At 42.4% G+C, this 27,945-nt stretch overlaps 2 protein-coding genes across 7 annotated transcripts; one reads left to right on the top strand and one right to left on the bottom strand.

Moving 5' to 3' along the window:
* Positions 1–125: 125 nt before the first annotated feature.
* Positions 126–19,157, bottom strand: HMMR (hyaluronan mediated motility receptor). 6 transcript variants are annotated; one of them, XM_028717432.2, is made up of 19 exons: positions 19,010–19,131; positions 17,233–17,291; positions 17,007–17,105; positions 16,001–16,074; positions 14,513–14,602; positions 12,957–13,145; positions 11,231–11,311; positions 10,607–10,707; positions 9,003–9,074; positions 7,510–7,688; positions 7,076–7,194; positions 6,444–6,616; positions 5,972–6,088; positions 4,557–4,715; positions 3,896–4,042; positions 3,584–3,683; positions 2,851–3,027; positions 1,271–1,433; positions 126–677 (listed from the first exon to the last, which is right to left on the bottom strand). In XM_028717432.2, the coding sequence occupies exons 3-19, from the start codon at positions 17,008–17,010 to the stop codon at positions 634–636; spliced, it is 1,989 nt and encodes a 662-aa protein (XP_028573265.2). In that variant the 5' UTR covers positions 17,011–17,105; positions 17,233–17,291; positions 19,010–19,131; the 3' UTR covers positions 126–633. The 6 variants fall into 6 exon arrangements, with proteins under 6 accessions (XP_028573265.2, XP_028573262.2, XP_028573263.2 ...); XM_028717429.2 differs by lacking the exon at positions 17,233–17,291 and having other exon boundaries at positions 19,010–19,152; XM_028717430.2 differs by lacking the exon at positions 17,233–17,291 and having other exon boundaries at positions 6,444–6,592; positions 19,010–19,152.
* Positions 19,158–19,883: 726 nt separating this feature from the next.
* Positions 19,884–25,076, top strand: NUDCD2 (NudC domain containing 2). Its single transcript, XM_028717436.2, has 4 exons — positions 19,884–20,155; positions 22,322–22,370; positions 23,665–23,816; positions 24,737–25,076. The coding sequence occupies exons 1-4, from the start codon at positions 19,967–19,969 to the stop codon at positions 24,818–24,820; spliced, it is 474 nt and encodes a 157-aa protein (XP_028573269.2). The 5' UTR covers positions 19,884–19,966; the 3' UTR covers positions 24,821–25,076.
* Positions 25,077–27,945: the final 2,869 nt, after the last annotated feature.

Here is a 27,945-nt window from a genome sequence, read left to right as displayed (position 1 = left end):
CTCAACAGAAGTAGCTTAATGGGTAACAAAGTTGGTACAAATTCCCCTGCAAAAGCAGAAGAAAATATTCCATTAAGCAGCATTTTATTTCCACGCTTTCAAGCTCAAGAAAAAATTCCAACATCTTAAGTATTACAAACCACTTTATTTTTTCAAAAAACATAAATTTAAATTGCCAGTGTCTAGAAAGTAGCACATTCATAACTGAGCTATTCTAACATAGAATGATAAAACCGAAACGACTGTTTCAATTTCTAAATTGCAGAAAGATACAATACTTGCATAGCCTCTGTTACAGTAAACAAGTGGCACTTGGGATACATAGCCTTGTAGCATTGATTTTTACACAGCAAGCATGACATGTGTTTTTAGAATTTAAACACCTGCAAATATTAGATGCAATGGCACATAAAAATGTCTAATTGGGTCCTGCTGCTACCTCAAGCATGTCAGTGCTATGGAAAGTTTCTCTCTAGGCAAAAGAAAAAAAGGACACTGTGAAAGGAGATCTTTAATAGTTGCTTTAATTTCAAGAGATTTTAAAAGTACATGTTTAAAGACACCATCCAGTTGAATTTTAAGGTCAAGACTTGTATTATGTTCACATATGAAGCAGCAACATGTGGGTTTGTTTCATGGTCTGTTCGACAGAAATAAGGCTGGATTTTGTTTGTTACCTATTGTACAGAAAAGACATTGTTAGATACTTGAAAAATCCTTCTTAGTGACTGCCTGCCTGTGCATGACAGACATGAACAGTTCAGAAATAATGCAGGAAATATTAGGATGGAAATACAGATCAAGAAAAACCACAGGACTACTGCTAAATAGCCCTGTGTAAGTCTCTAAGCAAGGGGTGGGGAACTTTTATGGATCTGCAAGCCAGAAATTTCAGGATCCAGCCTCACAGGACTTCAAAAGCACACTTACCACCTAGGCAACAGATGCATAAAGGAGTTCCCTGCGAGGTGGTAGAGATTAAACCTGCTTTGTTTTGCCAACACACTATCAGGAATGCCCTTCTAGGCTTCTGATTGTGCACTGGCAACCATATCTCTGCCAGACCTACATATAATCAGGTGTGGGGCAGGTTTTTGTTATTTGGGTAAGCAATTACTTGCACCTCAGTTCCATTTTTGTTTTACTGTTCATTACTTAATTATAAATTTAAAAGATAATACAAATTAAAGAAATAAGGTCATTGGAGTATTATCAACATCCTTAAAAACACTTGAGAAATTTGAACTGTGGTATATTTATGCAGACTCACTTTCTTTAAAAGGTGTTTTTGGACTGACATTTTCCTTGGCAGAATGCTGAAAAGCTTTAGAAGGATCGAATCGCTTAATGCCTTGAATCGCATTCAGTTGGTCCTCAAGCTCTCCCCGAACTTTCTTTTCCTTTGCTACTTGAGATCGTAGTTTTAATACCTCCTAAAGAACAGAAGACTTCAATGTAAGTTACACAACAAATTCGGTGACAACATGAAAAGATGTGACTCAGAACCGGTTCAGTTAAACTTGATCCGACTTAATTCCACTCAATCTGAAGGCCTAAAATGCACAACAGCTTAAAAATTAACTCATGGATTGTGTATGTACAAAAATTTTGATCATAAAAAAATCTAGTTTTAATATAATGGGATCATTGGGAAAAGATTAGTCCTTCAAGAATGCTCTTCAACTCCCCTGCACTCCCAAAATTGAAATTCCCCCTTTCATTAGGCCGTACAACAGGAAATTCTCCCTTACTTTTACCTGCAAATAGCTCCTGGCTGGTCTCACTTTACACTATTGTTGGCTGTTTCCACATCACAGTAAGCCATATTAAAAACACAACTCTGGTAGCATGCTGATACAGGCTCAAGTTTGTCATGCTGCCTGGCCTTGTGAATTGTTTCTCTCCAAATAATCTATGAGCAGGAAGCCAAGAACACACCTTGTTTACTACTACTACAGTATTGGTTTCCATCTCTGCAAACAAACCATGACCTGGGTTTGAGGCATAAAAAGAACAACGGGAGCTGAATGAGAACTTTTCAGCACCTATTCACATTAAATGTTTAACGTGACATGTGAACCGGGCAATTGTAAAAATCCATTAGGCTTTATCAGCTTTTAAATATATCTACATCAAACAAAGCTCTAGGACACATTCAGAATCTTCTGTGGCTATGACTATCAGAAAGCATATGTTCAGCTTTTAAAGGACTAAACTCAATGGGTCCAATTGCCAAAAAACGAGGAATAGCAAAATAAACTCCATCTCTATAAATCACATTGTCTTTGTTCTGTCAGGCATGTACCTCAAACTTTTTTCAGCACAGACCTTGAAATGGTTGACTCAGTTTGGCTGGCTTGTGGTTTCTTTACATCCTTTTCTGCAACACTCCCTGCTGCCCCCAGCCAGGTGCAAAAATAGTCATCCGCATCCTCCCAGTTGACAGGGACTTGTGAAGTAGTTCCCCCCCTCCCTTAAATGCTATTTTCTTTTAATTCACATGTTTATTTCATCTAATTCTTAACCCACCCCCTTCAAACAAGCAAACCTATGGTAGGGTACATTATTCTGAAAAACAGGCAATACCACTAAAAACCTTAAAAGCATCAGTATAACAGCTACTCCTTACTTATTGTCAGTGGCTCAATATGTCAACAATTTACCTTAAAAAGCCCGGCTAGTGCTGAAAACATATGCATTTCTTTGTACCTCATGCCGTCTCCCCTACCCCCACAGTGTTAGGCCATTGCTGGATTTTTTCATGGCCCCCATTTTGCATCCAGACTGATGGGTACTCAGCCTCCTGAGTTTGTTTTGCTCCAACTCATAGCAATGCTGCCTATCACAAACCTGTTTCAGTTGCGCATTCTCTTCTTTCAGTTTCACTACATGCTTGATTTTCTGCTTCTGATTCTGATGGCCCAAGAGCTTGGCATATGCGTCGCTAAGTTTGTTCAGCTCTTCTTGGGCGGCACCATTCTCATTCAAAAGGGCATTCTTCTCCGCCTCGTATGCATCAAGTTGTTTCTGAAATGTAACGTTTAATATACGCTGAACTACAAGCGATCAGCAAAACTCGAGTTGCTTTCAGATGCTGTGTCCTTACTGTATAACCAATTCAATAACGAAACTGCCCATTACCCGCACACACACCCCGGATGAAATCCAACATCAACCCCTCATCTGCTTGAGGTTCCCCAACCCTCCAGAGAAGTTTCTGGAAGGCATAGAGGGTCGTGGAGAGGAAAGGGAACTGCACATGTATGGTCATCACTGAATTTTACCAACAGCTAATAGTGTTTAAGGCAGGGGTAGTCAACCTGGTCTCTCTGGGCGTTTCAGGATTCTAAGTGGGCGGTAGGGGGTTCTACGGCACAAGCTGAATCCTCCTTCCATTGAGCACTGGTGGGCGGTAAGGAAATTTTACCACCAAGAAGGATGCATTAGTGGGCGATAGGTATAAAAAGGTTGACTACCCCTGGTTTAAGGCAGTGGGAGCACCTGGAGAGTAGTAAAAATTCCAGAGTTTATTTTGGTATTTTTTTGCAGTATCTAGACTCTTAATGGCTTTAATCAGACTAACCTGAAAGGGTTTGACTTTATTAAGCAGGTCTTCGTACTGGGTACGCCATGTTTCCAGGCTCTCTCTGCAATCAGCTTCTACTTTTTCAGCAACAGTTCTCCTAAGGAAACAGAAGTCGTGCAATTCATTTCTCATTTCAGAGATCCAATTACCTGATGCAAGACCCAGGGGAGCCTGCATTTGGGGCATCAAGGAGCCTGCTTTTACACCTGCTTCACCCTAGTCTCCTTCCTGGGATCCTTTTAAAAGAGGAGCTATGGTAGGATAGGCCAGAAGACAGCACAGTAATAAACTCAAACTTGTGAAACTTACCTTTCTATTTCAAGTTGCTTTTTAAAGGATTCACTTTGTTCTTCAAGTTTTGCTTGCAGATTAGCAATTTCCACAATACTCGATTCTTTGATTCTTTTTATTTGGGCATCTTTTAATGCTACTTTTGTCTGGGCATCCAGAATCATCCTAGGTGGGGAGTGGGTAAAGGGAGGGAGGAGAGCTTTTTAAATTCTCCACCTGATGGATGGTCGGCAAAAAAACCAGAATGAACATATAAATAAATGGCACAAATTGCCATGAGAGTCAAGTACTAAAAGTCAGTCAGGAGTCAAGTACTTTGACTAGATCCTCACTTTGTGGGATCAAATCTGTTATGCAATTTACACACTGGTACAATGTGAAGGATTTGCAATTATTATTATACAAATCCTATCCTGTATGCATGCTTTTCTTTGATAGGACCAAGAGACAAGACTGTTCCCCTCAGCTGTTATTTGGGCCTTTGGAGATGAATATGTAGCTTATTCTGTCTAAACCTTTTGATGGGGGGGGGGGGGAGATGTTATAATTTATGATCTGTGCTAGTGACGAACAACTCTTTAGCCTAGACAGTCAGAAATCTGGCTGAGCAAACACATGCAAATATCATCCCACTTCACTATCAGGTCTATCAGGTGAAATTTCTTATCGTCACCCTTACCTTGCATTTTCTTCCTGCGCCATTTCTTTGGCAAGCTGCGCATCTTCCATCTTTTGGGTCACATGCTGAACAGTTTTGCTCATCTCAAGTAACCTGTCCTGCAGGGCCGTTTTCTCTTGTTTGAGGGATGTGATTTCTTGGACCACAAAAGCTTTGTAACTAAGAAGGGTTACAATATTTACACTCCTGCTTGACTTGTGCGCTCAAGCTCTCCTTTGCCATGCCTTACACACCATGCTTTGTCCCACCCTCACCCCTGGCACTGGTCAACTCACTCTTCCCATTCCTCCTTGCCTACATGTCAACAGCTTAGATCGAGTTGGGGGGGGGGGGGATAAACTTCCTTCACCGGTGCAAACTATCCGGACAAGGGTCACGCTGCTTCAGAGCTCTGCTCAGCAGAATTCAAGTCACTCGTGGGAATTAAGGTTTTATCAAGGGCTTAATGCCAATTTCCTCATGTGCCACACAAAACCCCATCATGCTGCTAGTCAAATAATGCCTTCCATTTTTCTATCCCTCCTACATCAGGGATGGGAAGTCTATAGCCTTCCAGATGTTGTCAGACTCCAACTGCCATCATACCCAATCACTGGGCATGCTACTGGGATATGATGATGGGCATTGAAGTCCCAACAGCATCTGGAGTGAGCAACCGTTTATCCACTCCTGCCCCCTCCCAAAAGGGAGACTAGCAAGGTTGGTGTCATAGACACCTATTTAATTACCCACCCACCCTGATTTCAGCAAAGTTAGTTAAATATATTGAACCTTGTAACACAGCAACAAGGTAGTCCATACTCATCTTATGACATATAAGAAGCAGCAATACCGGGGGCGGGGGGGGGGGTAGAAGAGAGCAGGGGAAAGGGACTGCCCTGCTTCTGCTACTCCTGGATGCTTTCCTTCCTCCCCGGCACCACCTGCCTTTTGGGAAGGATCCCAAAGAGAGAGTGTGTCTACTACTGTTTAACAACACAAAATCCTTTGTTGCAGAAGCAAGTCAATGCACATGCTAGATGAAGGTGCCTGCAGCAGTTTGCCCTGATAAAACTCTGGAACTGGAATGGGGACCTGGAACCCTCTGCAAGTGTTGAGTTCAGATTTGTGTTAATGGGAGATGAAAGATGAAATAAGTAAGAATCATTGGGGGGACAGACGGACGCAGAGAGCTATCCAATGCCACACAGCAATACCCACAATTTGCTTTGCCCATCCCATCACCATGTCCTGACTTGGATGTTTTCATGGGCCAAAGGAAAAGGGGAAAGGCCAATGTTCTACAGTTCTTAAGACCAGCATCAACCAAAATAAGTCAACTGTGAAAGGGGGAGAGAAGGAGACCGAGGGGAAACACACCATTTACACAAGAGCAGAAATGAAAGCATCCACTTACTACCCAAAGACTTACGTACGTTTCAAATTCAGCAACGGTCTCCCCAAGCCTACACAGAGTATTGCTATGCTCTTCTTGCATCTTCACAACGGTACTTCTGCGCAATGAACCTAATTTCTCCAACTCTTCAGTTTTCCTGAGGTGGGGAGTGGCGAGTCAAAAAGTGAACAGCAGTATTTTTTAATACTGCCCAAAGCTAGCCAAAATTTTATGAGCCAGTGCCTCCAAGTGCTTGTTTCTGAGTCCAGTGCAACCTTTCCATTTAAGTACCCTAGTCCTTTTGAGTTAAAAGCTATGTGCACAAAATGGCTTAGTGCTCTCTCTCTCTCTCACACACACACACACACAATTTTGTCAATATACGTCATGTGATCTTTTTCACCTGCAGCTTGAAAGACTACAGCTCAGGTACAGGTTTGCTCGCATCACCTGCCATTTGTGAGAACTATGTCTAAATGTAAGTATGCAAATCACACTATTTCTCTACACACCCTCTCAGTTCCGCTTCCAGAGCTGCTAGCTTCTCAGCTTGGGATTCCTTCACATTTTCCAAGTGTTTCACCACCATCTCAACTTGGTCGTCTTTAGCATGCAGTCTCTCCAACTCAGCCATGGTTTCTCTCAATTCTCTTTCCAATCCCTGAGACAAATTAGCAAAAGCCACCTGAAGTAGATTCAACAAATAGCATGAAGCTCAAGTGAGCCCATTAATTAGAACAATCTGCCAAGTTATCCTTCTTTCTGATCATGTTCTGCTTCAACCCAACATTCTCTGCCACTGCTTCCTAATTTAAGAAAGTATTCTAGACACACATGTTATTTTTTGAAACTATTTTGATGGAATTTTGAGACACTGCCCCACCACATATTAAATTTCTGGGTAGATATAACACAGCCCAATCTCTCCGTGGCAAATTGGGGTGGCTGATTCAATAATCTGAGACATAACCCAAAACTATGCCCATTATTCTCCAATACTGCCAAGAGTGAAATAGGTTAGGAAGCTTCAGATAATGTGAAATAGCAGCACAAAATCTCCAACAGTAGTTGTTTTTTGTCTGCAAACGGTGACTAGCGGGATAAAACTCTTCAGCTTTCTAGACTCCTGCTCAGCTTTATTTACATTATAGGCTTCCTTCTGCTTTTGGCGCTCCTGTTCTTCTTGAATCAGTTTTTCTTTCAGAAGATCTATCTCCGCATTTGCCGTTTTCTCCTTTTCTCCATATTCAATTAAGCATTTCTCTTTTAAAAAAAAAAGAATACAAAGTTACACAAAAAAACCTGCTTGGATATAGATACAGCTTTTTAAATTCTAACTGTTCTGCTCTGCCATTTGCAGTTCATTCCTAGATTCCTGCATTTGTGTCTCCAAAGTAAAAGTAACATACAGGAAGAGGTTTGCTTAGCACAATGATTTCCACCACCAATAAAATAAAAATAAATTGCCTCATAATACGGTGCACATCAGTCAAGATGAGAAAATGAGAGCCAGCTGAGGTCTGTTTTGAAAGTAACGTAGGCATATTTGGCCAAAACACACCGTAACTTTATGGTCACCTTTTTGTTGTTCAAGCAACTTGCATCTTTCATGCAGTTCTTCAATTTCTGTAGACAGTGTTGCTTCTTTCGTTTCATGAGTATTTTGCAATGTGTCAATGTCCTTATTCTTGGCTTCTATTATTGTCTCTAACTGGATGACATCCAGCTTGTATTTATCAACTTGTTCTGAAGCATTGCTGTTGGGGAGAAAAAAAGAAACACATGATGTTCTTAGTTTACAGTAGGTTTACTCTGGCAAAAGTTAGATCTCAGCTCAGCAACTTCCCCTAGCTTTGCAATGTAGCGAGTCTTATTTTAGGCCTCTGTACTGCCAGCAGTCTCTTCTGAGAAATATTCTGAAGTAGTCACATTTTACTGCTGCCTGAAGAAGAGATCACAAAGATATCTTGGTAAACCTGCCCTAGTTATTTTTGTTTTGTTTATTTTAAGGTTATGTTTAGATTGCTGCTCCTTGATTAGATCTTCATTTCATCTTCAGGTAAGGACTTGGATCCCATTAACATCCTCAAACTCTCCAAACCAGAAACAGAGGTCACCCAAAGTCCTTTAGAAGTCACAATTCTTGAAACAATTGCTGGGACTGAAATATGTCAAAAAGTTACCCCAAGATGCCCTTCTGATTTCGTTGCTGTTCCTAAAATGCCCAAAGATGCATTTAGGAGAGGTAATGGCTCTCTTGCAGTTTTAGAAGCTTCTGGCTGATGACTTCTCAACGTATATTATTCCTTCAAGGGGGGGAATAAGAGTAGCAGATATCCACAACCTAAACACTCCAGTGTCTAAATGCCTTCCCAAATAAACATAAGCTGGTATGTTAGCCAAAGATATAGGAATATTAGCAAACTGCATTTTCTAGTCTAGCCTTTCCCAAACTGGTACCCTCCAGATGGAATCCAAATCCCATCAAACTTAGCTAGCAATGCCACTGGTCTGAGATAAACAGATGCTGTAGTATAGCAACATCCTGATGACACCTGGCTGGAGGAGAAAATCTTAATTAACCATAATCTCTACCCTTATAAATGATGGATGCACCAGCATCTTGGGTCAGAACAGCTGCCTGCTGGTAGTCTCCATCAATGCTAACTCAAGAGTCATCAGTAAGCCTACATGGACACTTGTGGTCCATCCCATCCGCAAATGCCAAGACTGAGGCACTTCTCCACACCTTGCCTTCACTTCTATAGAACAACAGCAGCCTAGGCCCCCAGCAGCCCCCAGCTTTTATCTCAGTTAACATTTGTGACACCCACTCTGAGAACCAGCAATGGACTCGTCACCTCTAAAAATGTAGCTCGTGGAAGTTATGGCATTGGGAACCACTAACTTCACACTTCAGTTTAACAAGTGCAGACAAATGCACAATTAGGCAAATTCAAATCTTAGGCTTTTCGTAGAAATAAAACGTACAAGGCCAAGTCCCAAGGTTCCTTTACCAGACAGTGCTTGTCAAAGCTGTGAAAGTAAGATTGTAAGTATACTTGACTTACGCAAGTTCTGCAATGTATTCCAGGAGATTTTCTAAGTCACATGTCTCTTCAGCTTGCCTTTCACTTGCTGTCCTAAAACAGAATGAAAATGTATGGGAGCACGGCATGGGGTCTTTAGAAACTTGATCAGAAAAAAGTGAGTGTTAAGTTTTCCAAAAGGAATATTTGTTTCAGCCATGTAGGGGCCTAAAATATGTAGTTAAGTTTTCAACCGGAAAGTACAAAATAACCAAGAAATGGAAATAAGCAGTTTTTTTCCTAGGGTATACAGAAGATCAGTTACTTAGAATCCTTACTACAGCCCAGGTAGCAGCTGAGCATTACAAAGTTGAAAACCATTGCAGAAGACCAGGTGCAAAAAGGCAAATAAGTGTTCCCGATTGTAAGAGAAAAATAAGGCACCAATGTCACCTTTCTGAAATGTGTTTTTCCATTAAAAAAATTATATGGATATATGTTCAAAATCATGGCCCAAGTTGTCAAATATTCACTGACAATTTAGACATACAATCTCTATTTCTATCTAAGCATTATTTTATCAGCATCCAAGGGTACGCAAAGCCATAGCAAATAAAACCTACAAACCAACTGAACTGTGGAAAGCAGCAGTGTGGTGCTGCTCATGTTATCGCATAATGCTTACAACAAGCAATAGGAGCTACTCAGTAGAGACTCCATCCTCAACCACTACAGGTTAAGACCTGAAAACAATCACTCTGTGCTGGATACTTCTGGACCATTGATATCCCTACAGTCATCACGTTCCAGTTCTTTTCTTAGCTGTTTCTCTTAAAGGGAAAGGCACTTAAGAGTTCAGGCGTCACAGGAGAAAGCAACGCTAAATACAAGGACAACACCCCTCTTTCTCTCCACTCTCAGCTAAGCCATTGTTATAAACAGAGGTGCTGATTTTGAACAGAAATCCATCTGGGTAGAATAGTGGGGAAGTTTACTGTGCAACATCTGATTTTAATTACTATTGATTAAATGGCTCTCCAGTGAGCAGATGGTTACTTAAGATGTCCAACTAGGACACGGTAGTCAAAAAAACATGTTATGGATACAACAACATGGATACAAATTGCTTGGCCACTCTAAAAGATTCCAACAGAGCACTATTGCTAACTAAGGAGCAAAATGGAAGGACATTCACTGGAAATGTTACTTTTTAAGGCTTTCTCTTTTTTTAAAGAAAAAAAAGAGGCATTACTTAACACAAATATTTCAGACTTGGTGCAGGTGAGTGGCCAGTGAAATACATTTGCAAGCTATAGTATGTTTCCTTCAACTAGTCCATTCAACTTCAGTTACTTTGCTCCTTTTTGTTGTTTAGTCATTTAGTCGTGTCCGACTCTTCGTGACCCCATGGACCAGAGCACGCCAGGCACTCCTGTCTTCCACTGCCTCCCGCAGTTTGGTCAAACTCATGTTCGTAGCTTCGAGAACACTGTCTAACCATTCGGTGTCTCAGAAAGCAGTTTGCCGTAGAAGACGGTTACTGACTCCTGCCTTTCAAGACCCTTTACACTTAAAAGGTTAGCCTACTAAAGTACCACAAAGTTAACAAAAAGGGTTGCTGTTTGACATTTCATGCAGTAACTTACAGTTGCTCTTCCAGCTGTGCTACTTTTTCCTGTGACTGCACCAAGTCTTTTTGAACTTTGTGCTGTTTCGTTTCTGTGTCTTCCTGTTTAACGGGGCCTGTCTAAAAACCACACACATAGGCATTACACAAAAGATTAAAACCTTAAAAGATCATCAAATCTTCCCTTATTCAAAATTTTTAAGTTTAGCAGCAATAAGGCAACCAATAAAAGGAACCTAACCTGAGCAATATGAACTCTCCCACTGTTCAATCTCTACATTAGCAATTTTGAACTCTCCCTCACTGATGGATTTATAAAGAAAAACTGTAGTCCTAGCAGATCAACATTGAGGGTGGTATTCAACTACTGCATCCCATCAGGGCAAGGGGTTCCGCTTGCTCAATAATACTGCCCCCCCCCCCCGCCAAATTTGAAGGAATCCCTGAACAATTTTTCTGGGATGTGGTGGTGGTGAAGGGAAGAACATCCTTTTGTGCAAGGAGAAATCTTTGCACTAATGGAATGAGACTTAGCATTACATTAGATTTCACCCTCCCTCTCCCCATAAGCCAAGAAATTTAAAGTCTAAATTATACTATGACAGATATGGTTTTAATCCCAAGTCTGAGTACTGTAACTCACCTTCTTTGCATTCCTAAGATTCCGCAGCTTCATTACCTCTATCCATAGCCTTGTATTCTTCCGTGTTCCATCTTCATGGAACTTAAGGGGAGAAAGCAGGAGAGAAGGAAAGTTTTCTTCTCAATTTTAGTTCTGATCTTTAGGAATCTTCAGGAGCAACCTAGCTAGAACAAATCCTATCTGGCCAAAATTACCCTCTGCCATTCTAGATTCCAGTGGGAACAAATTGGAGTGTGAGCCTACAGAACTGTTCAAGGTTTTTAAAACAAAAGGAGTGTGTGAAGAGCTCCGAAAGGACCTCTCCAAACTGAATCGGTGGTAAAACAGCAAATGAAATTCAATGCAACATGTAAAAAGTGATGCATACCAGGACAAAAATACCCTCGATTTCACATGTTTACTCTTGGGTTCTGAAATGGCAGTGGCTGCCCAGGAATGAGACCTTGGGGTCATAGTGGATAGTTTGCCAAAGTTGACCCAGTGTGTGGCAGCTGTGGGAAAAGGCCACCAAGTTGGCTTTAAAAGAGGATTAGACAAATTCATGGAGGACAAAGCTATCAATGGCTACTAGCCACAGTGGCTCTGCCCCTGTCTCTGAATACCAGGTGCTGAGAATTGCAGGTAGGCAGTGTGCAGTTGTGCTCATGTTCTGCTTGCAGGCTTCCCATAGGCATCTGGTTGGCCACTGTGAGATGGGTCTTTGGCCTGATCTAGTAGGATCATCTAATGCAGAATGCCCCAAAAGGTTAATTTGAATAAAGAGGAAGATTTAAAAGGAAGTCCCCTTGCAGTCAATGAAACTTATTCCCATGCCTTGTGTGTTCAGCAGCCTTGCCCAACCTGATGCTCTCCATACTCCCAGCATCCTTGATCATTGGCTGGGCTGCCTGGGGCTGATGGAAACTGTAGTCCAACACATCTGGAGAGCATCAAATTGCAGAAGGCTATTGCAAGGAATTATAGCCTCCAGCATGTGCATAAACCCATCGATTGGAAATCAGTGCTTGGAAGTGCACACAATACGTAGTTACTTCTGTGTTCATCTTTTCAGTGCCAATGTAGGGTGTCCTGCTGAAAGGGAACTTGCTGCACAAAACCCTCACATTTTAAAGTGTGTTAAAGGGAAGAATGTCCCATGCTTAAGTTTGTTACTGTCCAAAATCACATTAAGTAGATAGCAAGACAATACAGTCAAACCTTGGTTGTTGAACATAATCCATTCCGGAAGCCCATTCAGCTTCCGAAATGTTCAGCAGTCGAGGCGCGGCTTCCAATTGGCTTCAGAAACCACCTGCACTTGAGCAGAAGCTGTGTCGGGTGTTCAGCTTCCAAAAAACATTTAGAAAACCGGGGCATTTATTTCCAAGTTTCAGCATTTGGGAGCCGAAACGTTCCAAAAAGGAGGCGTTTGGGAGCCGAGGTTTAATCGTATACGCCCCCAAATTAGTATTTACTTGGTAAAATAAAGGCATAATTGTAAACTACTTAGCAGGGCCACCAAGAAATGTGGAGAAAGGATGGACACCATCTCTATTATTATTTTTTTAACTAAAAAGATTATGACATGTTTGTGAAATTACTGTTCACCCACTGTGCCTTAAGGAACAAAGCCATTCAAGCACAATGCTTTGCAGGAGGAAACTGCCACCAGAAGATAAGTGCTCATCCTGCCTCTTAAAGAGGGGCCAAACACCACAGCAGCTACATAAACCATAATGATATGTACCTTTGATTTCAGTAATTCATTGGTCCTGATCAACTCCAGCTGCTGCTTTTCCAGAGAAGCAATATTTGCCAAAAGTGAGGTTTTCTCCCTAATTGCAGCAGACAGCTTTGACTCAGACTTTGCAAGCTCTTCCTCCAGAGCTTGCAGCCTTTTATCCTGCTGGCCACGTTCTCCAATCAGCACCCGAATCTACAGTAATACACATGAAATTAGCTGAGAAATAGTTCCAGGAAGCAAGTCCCCCCTCCCTCAAAATATTGTTTCATTACTAGTTAAAATTCCAAAATGTTCTCATTATAAGTAACACAATTGAATTAATTGTCCCAGGGCACTTGCAGACTCATTATGTTTGGGTGGGATTCAGTCCAGTGTTAGAAACAGAAATGAAAGCTGGGACCTAAATGGCACCTTAAAACTAGGTTGTGGGCACAACAACAGAATGTCTGGGCACGCTTTTTTATAACAAGAATACAAAGCTGAAAATGAATGAACTGCAGATAAAATGTTATGTTCATTTTTCACATGGTCTAGTCCTTCCCCTCCCCGCGCCCCTAATATTCTTAAGAGGGTCTCTTCTCCAGTCTTCAGAGAGTAGCTAGAAGTGAGGAGGCAGAAAAAGGTCCTCCTTTCCTTCCACTCTGCAGTTTTGATCTGAAATCTTAGGCACAGTACTGCGCCCAGAGCCCAGAAACTACTAATGTAATTCCCGGTCACAAAATGCCCCTAGAACAATGGGAGTTTTGAACACTGATTCAGTTGCAATGCCAGCAAATTCAGTTTGCCACAATTACAGCTGTTTGGGAAGGCTTGTGTCACAAACCCACTTCCCTGAATTATCAGACTTTTTGTGATATAAGGAAGTGGTGGGGAAATGCAGTGGAACTGATGCAATGTCATCAAAGCTCCCTACAAATACATCAGAATGAATGCTCAGTAAAGCAAGCTGTCTGAATGGAACCCCAAGTCACCCACCAGAGCAATAATTCACATGTCAGCTTTTATAAATGATTTCAAATTAGTTTACAAGTAAGCCAGCCATAAATCCAACATCACATATAAACAAAGAACTATCACTGAAACACTCCAAACACCTGTAGCATCAATGTCAAAATGGTTTATGTTGTTGAGTTTGATGATAGCCAGGTGACTTAAAGGCCCTTGGGTACTTCCAAGGGGAGTTTCCTATTATGCTGACTAATACACAAATTGATTTGGCCACCCACTTATTTAATCATCACTAGGAAATTTGGGGGGGGGGGCAGTAGTGACACTGAGGGAAAATGCTGCACTCCAATATATCCAGTGTCTTCGGTCAAATTATATAGTAACAAATCTTTGGCTCTCCAACAAACCTGAATAGGTTTAAGAATTAATTGAGACAAAGAAGAAGAAGAAGAAGAAGAAGAAGAAGAAGAAGAAATTATTTATATGCTGCCCATCTGACTGTGCTGCTTTCAGATTCTGCAAACCTATTCTAAAAGAACCATAGATGCTCACACCAGAAATGCAATAGATTTATTTAAATAAGCTACTAAAAGAGATGGCGGTGCTCATACCTCTTTTTCCAACTCCTTGCATGTTTTCAGGTCTTTTTTGCTGGCCAAATCCCTTCCTGCTTTCATTCCCGCACTGTTTGGCTTTAAATTCTAGAGGCCAAGAAAAGAAGTTTGTTTCATAAAAGGGCTGAAACCCAAAACCAATTTCCTTTTTATTTCACCCACACTTTATGAGCACGGCTTTTCAGAAGTACAAATGCAACTTATCCAGCAGGCAGTTGAGAAATATACACATGCAGCTTCCCAATTGCTGGGAAAAAATTATTTCCCAAATTTCTATGCACTCCTAAAGGCAAGTGATCTTTCGGTCTATCTCAGTTTGACAATCACAACAGGCTTTCAAAAGGACTGTATTTGTAAAGAAAAAACTTTAGCAAAATTATCCTGGGTGGGGTGCAGAGTTTTGTGGTGCTTACCTTGCTTTTATGGTAAGTAATGGGTGCGTGCTTTTCCTTTCATTCTAGAAATTATCTCACCAATTGTCTGCCCTCTACAGCCTTCATGGGTGCCCATATTTCAATTAAAGTCCAGGGGAGGAGGTCATGAAGCAACTCTTCCCACAGGACTTTCTCAAGTCAGGAAGCTCAGACAGCCAGGGAGGCTGCAAAGGACTGGAAAATGTTTGCTATAAAGTGTGCATATATAACGCTCCACCCTATGCCATCTTGCAACAATAAGGTAAGCTCAAAACCTACATCCATAAAAATTATAGAGAAGTTCTACTGAGTTCCAAGAACAAAGCAGAAACATGGAAGCTGTTATGTACTGAAGTTCTCACCCTGGACCAGCAGGGGGATACTGTAGATAGTTATGCAAATTAAGGATCGAAAGTGACGTTCAGTGATTGGATAGTTTGTATGCAAATGAAGGATCGAAAAGTGACGTTCATGTTAGGATATTTCCGTTCCACCTTAAGAGAGAGCAGGCTTGTGAGTCACAGAGTCTGCGTATTTCCTGTTACAGGATGTTTATGCTTGCTGTTTCCTTTCGATTTCAGTCGGTCGGAGTCACTGACTCAGAACGGTCATGTTTTTCCTTTGTTCTGTTCAACGCTAAATAAAGTCTGTAAAATATGCTCTTTCTGCGGTGCAAGCTTTCTGGCTGTGTTATCTGCTGATAAAGAACAGTGTGCACAAGCCTGGAATGTGGCAATCTATTTCTGAGGCTTCATGTCGCTAACTGCTGGATCTGCCTGGCTACGGGAGATCGATGGACGTCCGACAGCCGGCTTGGGGCCATGATGGACAATATCTCCCTGGCAGTTTCCCAACAGTTCAGTGATTGGATAGTTTTAGAAAATGGCAACAGTTACATTGTTCTGGAGCTCTTTATAAGCAGGAAGAATCGCTGTATCATCTGGTATGTTCGCCCACAACTTAACAGAAGCCATTCCCCGGGGAGAAAAAATAATAAAGAAAAGTTAAAGGGCAGATTTTGACACAGCACTAGAAAAATGCCAAGGGAGACAAGATAGAATATGAATCCTACTTTCGAGTCAAGTTTTCTCGAAGCAGTTGATGAAGGTTTCATACTGGTAACGTTCTGCTGAATTCCTGCATCCTCTACGAAAAGAAAAAAATAAGAGAATTTTCAACAGATTCCATTTCCAAATTATTTGTTCAACATCCTTAGATGTTCGGCATCCATAGATAGGAAACACAAGAACAATCCATGAAATGATGCTGGTGGACAAAATGAAATGGAGAACCAAGTGCATTATCCATTCAATGTAACATAGAACCCTGGCAAATCAGGGTTCCGCTTGCACAGATATAAACCAATCACCCCTGGATTAGAAGAGGGTGGCAAGGTTGCACTATTGCACTTGTCTGTGTCCCCACATGTGAAATTCCCATCTTGCAGAACCACCTGAAAAAGGTTTATGTTTCAGCCATTTTTAAAAAAGGACTAAGCAGATGTACTTCTATTTCCCAGGTGTCTCACAGAAAACTTTATACCACCATTCCCACATTGTCTAGACATCACAAAACAAACATTGACTATAAGCAAATCTACTTTAGGGCATGGATAAGTGCCACAGCATGAAGTTACAAGGAGAAAGTTGGAAACTAACGTGTACACAAGCACAAGTCACCCTCAGCGTTATTTCACCTTCCATTATTCTTTGTGTGCTTAGACTAGACACCAAAATGAACAAATTTATAATTAAACAAGTAGGAATCCAACAAACAGGAGCTCTAAAGCAGAAGGACAGTAAGTGTTAATGCACATCCATAACAAGCGCAAGTCATAACTCCAGCAAAAGCTCCCAAACCTCTTAATAGTGTGTATATGAACATACATGAGTGCTGACTGCGCACATGTGAGTCCAGGTACACACACATAACACTACTAGAAGTAATTGACAAACATGGAACATGGTTAAGAATGGAAGATGAGAACAGACTCTTCATGCATGAAGCGCAGCTCTGAAGCTTGTTAAAGAAGCATCAAGCAAGCATTTGCCAATCCAGCTTTTCCACAATTTCATTACCCATATGCTCTTTGAATCGTTGGGACTTGTCAAAAGACACAGGTCCTTTTGATGGATCTGAAGTTTTGACATCATAAGCGCCTGGTGATGGAGCACAAGCTAGATAAGGTGGGAAGAAGGATGAACATTCAGCAAAAACCAAAGCCCTAATTACAAGACCCCCATTTTTTAAAAAAATACATTTTGGATAGCCAACTGTTGCAGAAAAAGCTGAATTAATCCTTACTGCAGTGTTTGCATTCATTACATTGTGCACTGGGGTTCTTTCACCTCCTTTTCATATTTCTGTTGAGGAAGGGGACATATTTTGATAATCTCTGAATTCCTGATAAAATAGTCACAAGATGAAAGGCTAGAAATGACCCAATTCAAGGGACACTACAAACTTTAGTCTGCACCAACTAAGTCAATAACAATGATCGTGAATGCATTATCAGGGCCCATTGAGAAATCATACATATATTATACAATGTAACCATTTGCAATATTTTTATAACTTGAAAAGGGGAAAAAACCCTCCAGCCATTTCCTGGTGCCTTAAGAATTGCTTTAAAAGTAAATTTTAAAATTAGGGCCAGTCCTACTATAAGCTAGAGAAAAACAAAGGAAGGAGCAGTGGTGATGTGTTGGAGGACTAAACTCTATGTTCACAAGGCCTGTCTGGCACCACGTAAGTCAGCTGGTGCCTTTAGGTGCAGTGAATGACCCTGTACCATCACCAATGTATTATTAATTATTATTATTATGTTTTATAAACAAAAATAATGTTGTACAAATAAGTATACCAAGTTTTCTCATCTCATTTGTACAGTGGTACCTTGGGTTACAGATGCTTCAGGTTACAGACTCCGCTAACCCAGAAATAGTACCTTGGGTTAAGAACTTTGCTTCAGGATGAGAACAGAAATCACACAGAGGCGGTAGCAGGAGGCCCCATTAGCTAAAATGGTACCTCAGGTTAAGAACAGTTTCAGGTTAAGAACAGACCTCCAGAACAAATTAAGTTCTTAACCCGAGGTACCACTATATATCACAAAAATAGCATAATAAATGTGGAGTAATATTTAAAATATATGGTTCATTATTGGTGGTCAATGTATGAGTTATTGGTTCATGAACTGCTGTAAAAAACCAACAAACAAAAAAAGTCCAGTAGCACCTTAGAGACCAACTAAGTTTGTTCTTGGTATATTTTGTGTGCATGCACAAGAAAGCTTATACCAAGAACAAACTTGGTTGGTCTCTAAGGTGCTACTGGACTTTTTAAATATATATTTTGACTGCGTCAGGCCAACATGGCTACCTACCTGAATTTAAATACAGTGGTGCCTCGCAAGACAATATTAATTCGTTCCGCAAGTTTTTTCTTCTTGCGAGTTTTTCGTCTTGCGATGCACGGTTTCCCATAGGAATGCATTGAAAATCAATTAATGCGTTCCTATGGAAACCGACTTCAGACTAGGTCCGGGGACAATCTGTCCCCCGACCTCTTCTGAAGGCCGGGGGGGGGGGCGAAAGTCTTTGTCCCCCCTGCCTGCCTGCCTTTAAAAGCCCTCCCGGGAGAGCGGAGAAACGCGTGGGGGTCGGGTGGTTATTTTTCTATTCTCCTGCTTACCATCACCAATGTTTAAGAACATTTATACATGGAATGGGAGGCAGGAGCAGTGTCTTGCCCTTTGCCTCCGACAGCAAAGCATCTTGAGCTGGTCATACTAGACTACAAACAGGTTGGTACCCAAATGAGACTGGACTTTGGACAAGAGAAGGCCAAACACCGCCTTCAGTGGGGAAGGGGCACAGAATTAAGTGGAGCTTCCATGTTCCGAGGCAGTGTGCCTTAGAGAAACGGGGACAAAAAGAGGTGGGGGGGGGAGGACTGGGTGGTGGACTAGACGGGCTCTCAGCAAAGCCCTGGGTAGATACTCCCCGCTGCTTATTCACCCTCTGCGCTCCTAGGAGACGCAACCGAGCGCCCCTTCCCCAACGCCCGGCCCTTTACTCACTTGGTGCCTCATTGAAGCGCCTGAGAGGAGCCTTCGGGAACGACATGGCGAAAAGCAGCGTCTGCCCAGCCTGCAGCGAGCAGAACGAATTCAAAAAACCGCGGCGCCCCACCTCCCGCGTCATATGAACTCAACGCAGCCAATCAGGAACGCGCGCCGCCGGCACAGAGGCTGCCGCTGGGAGGAGGAGTTAGCGGGAGGGAGGCGGGGCAGGCGATGGGGCAACGCAGAGATAGAAAGGGAAAGAGAAGCCTCAGAGCAGTTCTGTAGCGGGACGGCTCAGAAGCCAGTCCCCTGGGCTTCTTCCCAGGAAGGCGGGCCAAGGGCAACTCAGTCTCATTTAACGGCCTCGCTCTGCATAAATTGGAGGCCTCTGACGTGGAAATCTATAAACGGTCTGGGAGGTGTCAGCAAACGAATTCATCGCATTGTGTTAAGGTCTCCATGCACAGGGAAAACTTCCTGTATTCCACCCGTTTTCGTTGTAATAGCCTGGTTTTAACGCGCGTGCTCCTCTTGAACTGTAGGCGACAGATGTAGTTTACTGATCAAATTGCGGGTATCCAAAGCGCCCTTCCTTCTGCGCGCCTCCAGCGGGATGCATCCGCGCATCGTCCAGGGACGCATCCTGAGTAACGAGCACATTCCACAAACGAACACAATTTGCATTTCAAATCAACGACAAGAAGCCTTTCCAAACATGAGTGGCTGGGTGGGGTTAGGTACAACTTTATATTCTCCAAGATGTCCGCCTTTCCTTATTTGTAGAACATTTTTTAAAATGGAGACTGCTCTTATTTTTCTAGCTCTATGGGCAGTGAAAAGCTGGCGGAAGTGGGGCACTTCGAGGACCACTTCCGGGGACGGGTTGCGAGGCGAAGGGACGAGGGCGCATGCGCCCTTTCCCCGGCGCTGGGGTCGTGGTGGGGGGAGTGAGGCGAGGCGCCCGCTGAGTGGATGTCGGCGCCGTTCGAAGAGCGCAGCGGGCTGGTGCCGTGCGCCACCCCCTGGGGCCGCTGGTACCAGACCATGGAAGAGGTGTTCATCGAGGTGGACGTGCCGCAGGGGACCCGCGCCAAGAGCGTCGAGTGCAGCCTCAAGAGCCGCCACCTGTCTCTCTCCGTGGCCGGCGAGGAAGTGCTCAAGGTGCGGGGAGGAGGAGGAGGAGGCAGGGACCAGGGGCGGCGACTCCGCGCCCAAGCGCACGGCTTCCCCCAAAGGAATCTGGCAACTGCAGAGCTAGAGTTCCCAGCGCCCTCTAGGACTGCAAGTGGGTTGGGCGAGATGGCCCGCGGCGCCCCTTCCAACTCTTCAGTCCTGTGGCTCTGCGGGTTCTTGAGAGGAAGCCATGCGCGCTGGGAGTGCTTTTCAGTGCATGGTTGCACATATTTCCTTGCTTAGTCTCTTGTAGTAAGGCTTGCTGAGTCATAACCATTCCTTGGACTAGATCCAGTGCAGGGTTTACATATAAGCTAAACAAGCCATAGCTTAGGGTCCCACTGTCTTGCCCCCCCCCCCAAAAAAAAAATTAAAGGGAAAAAAACAGGATGTACATTTCCAAAATATAAGATAAAAAAACCAAAATAAAACCTACATACAGCAACAGTGTTTTGTGTTGTGTAGGCTCCTATGATGTAAGTGATGGGCCTAGCCTGCTCCCTAAAATATCACTGGTTTGCTCATTTCTATATCAATTACTTTGATAAAATACACATTTTATGTGCAAATGGCTTTAGATACCTATTAGGTTCAAAAATTACCATGTAGCATATATTCAACACAAAAAGCAGCAACAACTTCTTGTTGACAAAGGCCAGTTGGACAAGTAAATGGGCCCCATTACCTTCAGTAGCTTAGGGCCTCATCAAACCTAAATGTGGCCAGACTAGATCATTGGTTCCCAACCTTTTTTTTTTTGACGTGTCCCACCTAATCATCTGTAAAATCCTGGTGCCACTCCCCCCCCCCCACATATTATTATTATTATTATTCAAAATATGCACGTGGAGGAAACCTGAAAGGCCATTAACTGTTAATAACTCATTATTGGATTTCCCCCCTTAAAAATCAAATTGTCGCCCTATGGGGCGTGTGCCCCTCGTTGGGAACTATGAGACTAGATGATCCTTGTGGTAAATTCCAACTCTACAGTTCTATGATTCTTCTTTCTCTAGCTCCATGGCCTACTCCCAAAGCTAGTCTGGCTGCATACTAAACATGTAACTGCCTCAGTTCCTCTGGTGTAAGAGGAGACATTCTGCATCAAGGCAAAAGGTCCATCTGCCTTGACTCAATGGAAAAGTGATCAGTTGATATGCTGGGAAGAAGTGTTTGGGGCAGAGATACTTCTTTGTTTCCAATCAGTGCATGTCTGTCACTTCCTTCTGAAATCCTGTAACTTTTCATACTACTGATGCCCCAAGTTGTCTTTAGTCCTGCTCTTGTTGCGCTATAGTCTTGTTCATGAGTGTACATGCTGACAGCAATAATGTGATAACATTGGGGCAGCATTGCGCAACACCTAATAAACTGGAATGATCTGTGGAGGGTCCATTTTTAAATCCACCACAATACACTGTTATTGCATCAGTGACATGTTGCAGAATGCACCCTCAAAACAAACAAACATAAAGACCTGAGTCTTTGAAAAAAGAGCTTCTGTCTATCCAAGAGGAAAGTGAGTGTGGGAGTTTGGTAGTATCCTTGATCTCTTTCCTTGCTGCCCCCTACACTCTCTTAACAGCACAGGTCTGACCATATGTACTCAGAAGTAAATGCTGTTGAATTCAATAGGCCTTTCTCCTAGGTAAATGGGGTCAGGATTTCAGCCTTGGCCATTAATGTGGTCTGAGCCTTGTACTTGCAGACCTATGCACCTCATTAGATTTCTGCATTACTTTTGTGTAAGCAAGCATTTCCCTGCTTCATCACGTCGAAAGTTGCATGATTCTGCCTTTATAGATTAATGGAATACAAATTCATGAGAAATAAAGGGGTTTATATTCAGTTTATATTGCACTATTGGAATGTTGCACACATAATAGAATCCTTGCCAGCTGTATAATTAAAATGGCAATAACAGACAAGGAGATTGAGTCCCTGTAATTAAACAAATTTACTAAACTAGTTAACAAATTGTTTCCCCCCCCAAAAAAATAGACCAAATCCAACAATTATCATTTACTTACATGCAACACAAAACAACTGGTATTTCTGGAACCAGCTTAAGAAGTTTGAAGATTTAAGCAAATCTTGTTTGTTTACAAATACATGTTACGACATGCTTTTTAAAACAGTTAATATTTCTTTCAGGGGAAACTCTTTGATTCTACAATAGCGGATGAAGCAACATGGACACTAGGTAAAACCTTTGTTTAAGTGAACTTTTGGGAGGCAATTTAGTTTCTTTGTTGAGTTTTCTTCCCCGGTAAAGTTAATGTTTTGTTCATGGAATTCGCATGGGGTTTTCATCCTTCCTTGCAAGGACACAGGAAGATTCACGTGTGGATTGGGAGAGGCCCATTTCTCCCTCCCTTCTCCTGAACTGCCTGGGGAGTGGAAGTAATGGATGAAATGAAGTTTCGTACTGAAACTGTTTCCAGAATCTTTCCACTGTTTTAGCATGCTTGTTATAAATTGTGGTTGCGTTTGCTGCCCTGGGCTTCTTCAGGAGGAAGAGTGGGATATAAATTCAACAAATAAATAAAGTCTGTGCGTGCCTCCCATACACCCATACAGCCTCCCTATTATGTTATGTGAGTTCCAGTTACTGCGTCATTTGGCTGAGCATAGAGATAGTTGGATGAGGTAATGATAGGCGGGCACAGACCTCCAATTCCTCATTAAGGCCTGTTGTGCTCATCACTCATGCATTGGGGCTAAAGGGGAGCACGTGGGACTGTTACTTCATCTGCATTCGGAAGGTTTGTTTCTGTGATGTTTGTCTTTTATGCAGAGGTCCACAAAGGCACTCGACAGCTTGTTGCTGGGGAGAAAGTTTTATTTTTATTTTGCTCTGGTACAAGCACGAAAACAGAAAGAACTCTCACCTCCTTCTATGTATGCCTAAAGAATTATGCTTAGCGGAATGGCAGGTGTAGTGAAGCTAGAGAAATAGAACTATCTTTCTTCTTCCTCTCCTAGTTCAGTAAATGTTTGTCAGTCCACAATATTCCTGCAGAGGCATGAGGTTTGTTCTTATTAAACGATTTGTGTACCACCTTACAAGCTTCAGTCACCTGGGAATGTGTTAATGTGGTGATAAATCTCAGAATCTCTGGCAGCAATTTTGCACAGCCAAGCTGTCTGTCATATGATTGCTGCTGTTAATAATTGGTCATCTTCCATCGATCTAAGTCCACTACATCGGGGTTGGAGAACCACTGCCCCTCCCAAGCAGGATGTCCATTGATATATGAAGGTTGCTGACCCCTGCAGCAGTCTGAGGATGAATATATGAAGACAAAAAAATTAGTCACAAAAGGAAAGCTCATTCATTTGGTGTTGGCTTCACAAACACTGTGTGTAATAGTTTAGAGAGAGCACATGCCTTTGCTTGCTGGTCAAAATAAAGTAGCAGGTCTAAATGCAAGTAAGTTTCCAGCTGTTATGTGTAATCTGCCTCTCTTAAAAAACACACTTCTTTAAAAAAACAGAGGACCAGAAATTGATACGAATCGTCTTGACGAAAACCAACCGTGATGCTGGGAATTGTTGGAGTTCTTTGCTTGAGAACGAGTATGCTGCTGCTCCTTGGGTCCAGGACCAGATGCAGAGGAAGCTGACGCTAGAAAGGTTCCAGAGAGAGGCAAGTCCGGGGACATCAGTTAATGTTTGTGGCTATGTATTTGAACCAAGATTTGTACAGTGGTGCCTCGCAAGACGAAATTAATTCGTTCCGCGAGTTTTGTCGTCTTGCGATTTTTTTCGTCTTGCAAAGCATGGTGTCGGGAAAGTTTTGGAAAAGCTTCAAAAATCACCAAAGTCTTTAAAAATCTCACAAAAGGCTACCACACCGCGTTCTATGAGTTGCTCCTCGAAGTCAAGTCGCAACTGTATTAACGGTGTTAAGAAAAAGGAAACAAACTTGCAAGACGTTTCCGTCTTGCGAAGCAAGCCCATAGGGAAAATCGTCTTGCGAAACAGCTCAAAAAACAAAAAACCCTTTCGTCTTGCGAGTTTTTTGTCTTGCGAGGCATTCGTCTTGCGAGGTACCACTGTACATTACGAAAGCAGGGTATTGAGACGTATCCTATATAGTTGCAGTGGTATATAAATTATCTAAATAAACAAACTAGCGGTAGTGATCCCATGGACCATATTCCCAATGTCCCTAAGTTGTGCCTGTTCTATCCTCTCTACTCCTGACATAGGAGCTGAATGTGCAGTGCTCTGGACTGGGGCAGAGCGGGTGGCAGAGAGGCAGTGCACACAGGGATGTTGGGGTGGGGTGTGCTTCCTGCACAGTTTAGGGAAGAGATGGAGAACCTATGGCCCTTTGGATGGTGTGACTCCCATGAATCCACAGCCAGTATGGTCCATGGTCCTCAGGGATAATGGAAACTGCAGTTCAGCAACAACTGCAGGTTGGCCACCCCCGGTTAGACCTTTAGACTAAATGCTTCTTTTAATTTGCAAAGCGGTTAGCAAATGCTGCAAGTTAATCTGATGAATGGGTATAAATGAAATATTGCTTTTTTGCATGTGTTCTTTTTCCCCCCTTCCCAGAACCCTGGATTTGACTTCAGTGGAGCAGAAATTTCTGGAAACTACAGCAAAGGAGGGCCAGATTTCTCTAGTCTTGGAAGATAGCTGTCTTCTTCTTTTTTCCAAATGTATTCCCTTGAACTCAAGCAAAAATGTTGTGAAATATAAATTGGCCAAAGAACTCACCTGTGAGAACTAGGCTTAAAAAATAGTTCACTGCTTGTTCTCGATAGCTTTTAGATCACTGAATGGCAATAGGCTTTTATTTAAATTGTGCTAACATGGTAATGCTATGGCATATACATAGTTCACAAGTCAGTACTATATGCATATCAACAATAAAAATCCTATAATAATGCCATTATTATTATTATTATTATTATTATTATTATTATTATTATTATTATTATTATTATTTTAAAAACCCTGCCAGCTGAAAGTTATGTTGAAGAACTATAGGGTGCATCATTCTTAGGCATAAGAATACTACTCCCCATGTGCTCCTGGCTTTAATTTTGACAGAAAACTGCCAACATGGCAAGTTAGTAAAATGAATTTTGAAGTGATGTTCTATGTTGTGATATAAAAAAGCACGTTCTTTTGAAGGCTGGGTAATTAAAAGCAGATGTGGCATGCTGTTGCAATTCTGTGTGGCATCCACTCAGTTGACCCAAGCACAATTTGGATTATGTGGAAGTGCCTGTAGACCCAGCTATGTACGCTAAAGTGTGGTGTACAGGTAGCTCATATCTTACATGAGCGTTCAGTTCCAGGGCTTCATGCGTAGGCCCAAAAATGCATAAAGCCAGGAAACCCCAGAACCGACCCCCGTGCAAGGTGGAGCACTGCTTACCTGACTTTGAGAAGGCAGCGCAAGGGCTCTGGGATGCTCTTGCGTCGCCTTCCCAAAGCCAAGTCAGCCCATGATTGCAACTTTGTGTGGGTGGTTGTGGGGAAATAAATAAATGGAGAGCGGTTTTCCTCTGGTCTTTATTCCCCACCCACACAAAGCTGCAATTGCATAAGTGAAATAAGCGTAAGATGTGAGTTACCTGTAATCAGAGTCTCCCATACTTTTGTGCCAAGTTCATTTGTAAGATAAACCCTGAATCAAAAGCATGAAGCCAACCAACTGCAATCTTGGGCAGAGTAACCTTGTAGTAATATTCTTCCTGGGCCTCTACCCAGACCAAGCCAGTCATCATTCCAATGGTCTCTCCACAAGGCTGCTGGTGGTTCTGACTTGAATCAAAGAACTGCCTCGCATATAACCAAGAGTTGTGGCATTCCCAGTTGGGTTTTTGACTTTTAGTATTCGATGAGGGTCTGGTGCTGTAACTGCTTCAGAACACAGGAAGAGTTTCAACAGGGTTTGCCCTGCAGCTTCCCCTCTTGCCATTTAAGAAACTCCAGCCCAAAATGTCATTGGGCATGCAGATATCGTTGCAATATTGTGTTGCTCTTCAGCTCTTGTCTGTACAGTACTGCACATAAAGCTTTAAATGTTTGTAAACATCTTTTAAAATAAGAACGTAAAATGTACTTCTTATGCAGTCAAGAAATGGTTGCACGCCATTCTAGAACAGCCATGAAAAACCTGTGGTTCTTCAGATAGATACTGCTGGACTCTAGCTCCTATCAGCTAACATTGCTAATTGTCAAAGATTATGGGAACTGGTCCACCATCAACTGGAGAGTCATAGGTCCCCCACCCTAACAGACAGTAAGTGCAATGTCCTTTTGTTTCCTGTAGTCATACCTTGGTCTCAAACGCCTTGGTTCCTGAACAAATTGGCTCCCGAATTATCAAAACCCGGAAGTGAGTGTTCCAGGTTTTGAACGATTTTCGGAAGCCAAAGTTCCAGCGCGGCTTCCGATTGGCTGCAGTACGCTCCTGCAGGCAACTGGAAGCCGCACCTTGGTTTTTGATTGGTTTCAGGAACGCATTGTTTGAGAACCAAGTTATGACTGCATATGCACAGTGAAACGAATACAGTCATACCTCAGGTTACGAACACTCTGGGTTGCGCATTTTTGGGTTGCGACCCATGCCAATCCTGGAAGTACTGGAACGGGTTACTTCCGAGTTTCAGCGCATGCGCAGAAGCACAAAATGACATCATGCGCAGAAGTGCCAAATCACGTCACGCCCGTGCACAGACACAGTGCTTCAGGCTGCAAACTACACTTGTAGTTTGTCTGGTTACCTCCTTAATAGTGTAGGCCCTACATCTTTCTTTAAGTTCCCTGCGGAGGTAGTAATTTTCATGTTTGAGAAAGTCAAACATTTCCATGAATTAGTTTATAAAATATGCAGAAACTGGGATGTGTTTATAATTTCCAAGTTAAAATCTCTTTGCTGAAGCCTACTCAATAGCTCAAAGCTATTGTTTTAGCTATTCAGTTGCCACATGAACTGTAACAAATTCATCAAACCTCAGAGCAGCTTTATTTTGTTTATATTGTCTCTAAACATACACTTAGCCTCCGTGTGGCTGGGGTGGGTGGGAAGCCTTTGTTGCTAAAAGGGTTACAGTGCAGCGTTGAACAAAGTTGTCTTGTAAGCAAAAGAGCTTCCTCTTTGCTTGTGCACCCAATCTGCTTGGGGGGTTGAAGTAAAGTACCAGGACAGATGTTACATGGGGAGCGGAAGTCCTTGTACCAATGAGACAACTTGGTTTTATACAGCCCCTGTGTCTTGATCATTCATTGAGCTATGATGTTGCTGTATAGCAAACAGAATTTTAATTTGCCTAGGGCAGCAAAAACTGTGCCAGACCCATCTGCAAAAAGTGAAAACTAGCACTTTTAGGATGTGTAGGAATGACTGAAGAGCAGTCCCCCTGCAAAGTTTATTTCCACAAAGGAAATAACTTCCATTTATGCAGTGGCACTCCACACAAATAGACCACTTTTTGTCTGCTGCACATGTAACCTAGACAGATGCTTACCACTCAATGGCTAGTTTTGATTTTAACTCCCTATAGCTGTTTAAGCATTTTTAAATCAATGCTTTTATTCCCTTCCCCCCCAGGAAAAAAAAACATTTCAGAGCTTAACTTCTCGGTACACATTGTGTAATTCCATTGTTACTGTTTCATTTGAAACACAATATGGGAAAAAGGCTTAGAGCTTTTGGCTTATGCAATTTCTCATTTACACATTGCCCTCTGCAGGACTTCTATATGCCCTGGTGCAGAAAAAAAAGGACAGGGAGCTCTTCACCTAGT

The sequence above is a fragment of the Podarcis muralis genome, chromosome 2 (genome assembly GCF_964188315.1).
Source record: "Podarcis muralis chromosome 2, rPodMur119.hap1.1, whole genome shotgun sequence".
NCBI lineage: Eukaryota > Metazoa > Chordata > Lepidosauria > Squamata > Lacertidae > Podarcis > Podarcis muralis.
This window is presented reverse-complemented; position numbering and strand designations above follow the sequence as displayed.

What these genes read in the sequence shown, in the direction of transcription:
- NUDCD2 (XM_028717436.2), top strand. Translation starts at nt 19,967, where the DNA reads ATGTCGGCGCCGTTCGAAGAGCGCAGCGGGCTGGTGCCGTGCGCCACC. An exon ending in CCGGCGAGGAAGTGCTCAAG is followed by an intron (nt 20,156 to 22,321) that starts GTGCGGGGAGGA and finishes TATTTCTTTCAG; the next exon opens with GGGAAACTCTTTGATTCTAC. An exon ending in TGAAGCAACATGGACACTAG is followed by an intron (nt 22,371 to 23,664) that starts GTAAAACCTTTG and finishes TTAAAAAAACAG; the next exon opens with AGGACCAGAAATTGATACGA.
- HMMR (XM_028717429.2), bottom strand. Translation starts at nt 19,133, where the DNA reads ATGACGCGGGAGGTGGGGCGCCGCGGTTTTTTGAATTCGTTCTGCTCG. An exon ending in CGAGAAAACTTGACTCGAAA is followed by an intron (nt 14,603 to 16,000) that starts GTAGGATTCATA and finishes CTTGGCCTCTAG; the next exon opens with AATTTAAAGCCAAACAGTGC. An exon ending in GTTGCTTGAACAACAAAAAG is followed by an intron (nt 7,195 to 7,509) that starts GTGACCATAAAG and finishes TTTTTTTAAAAG; the next exon opens with AGAAATGCTTAATTGAATAT.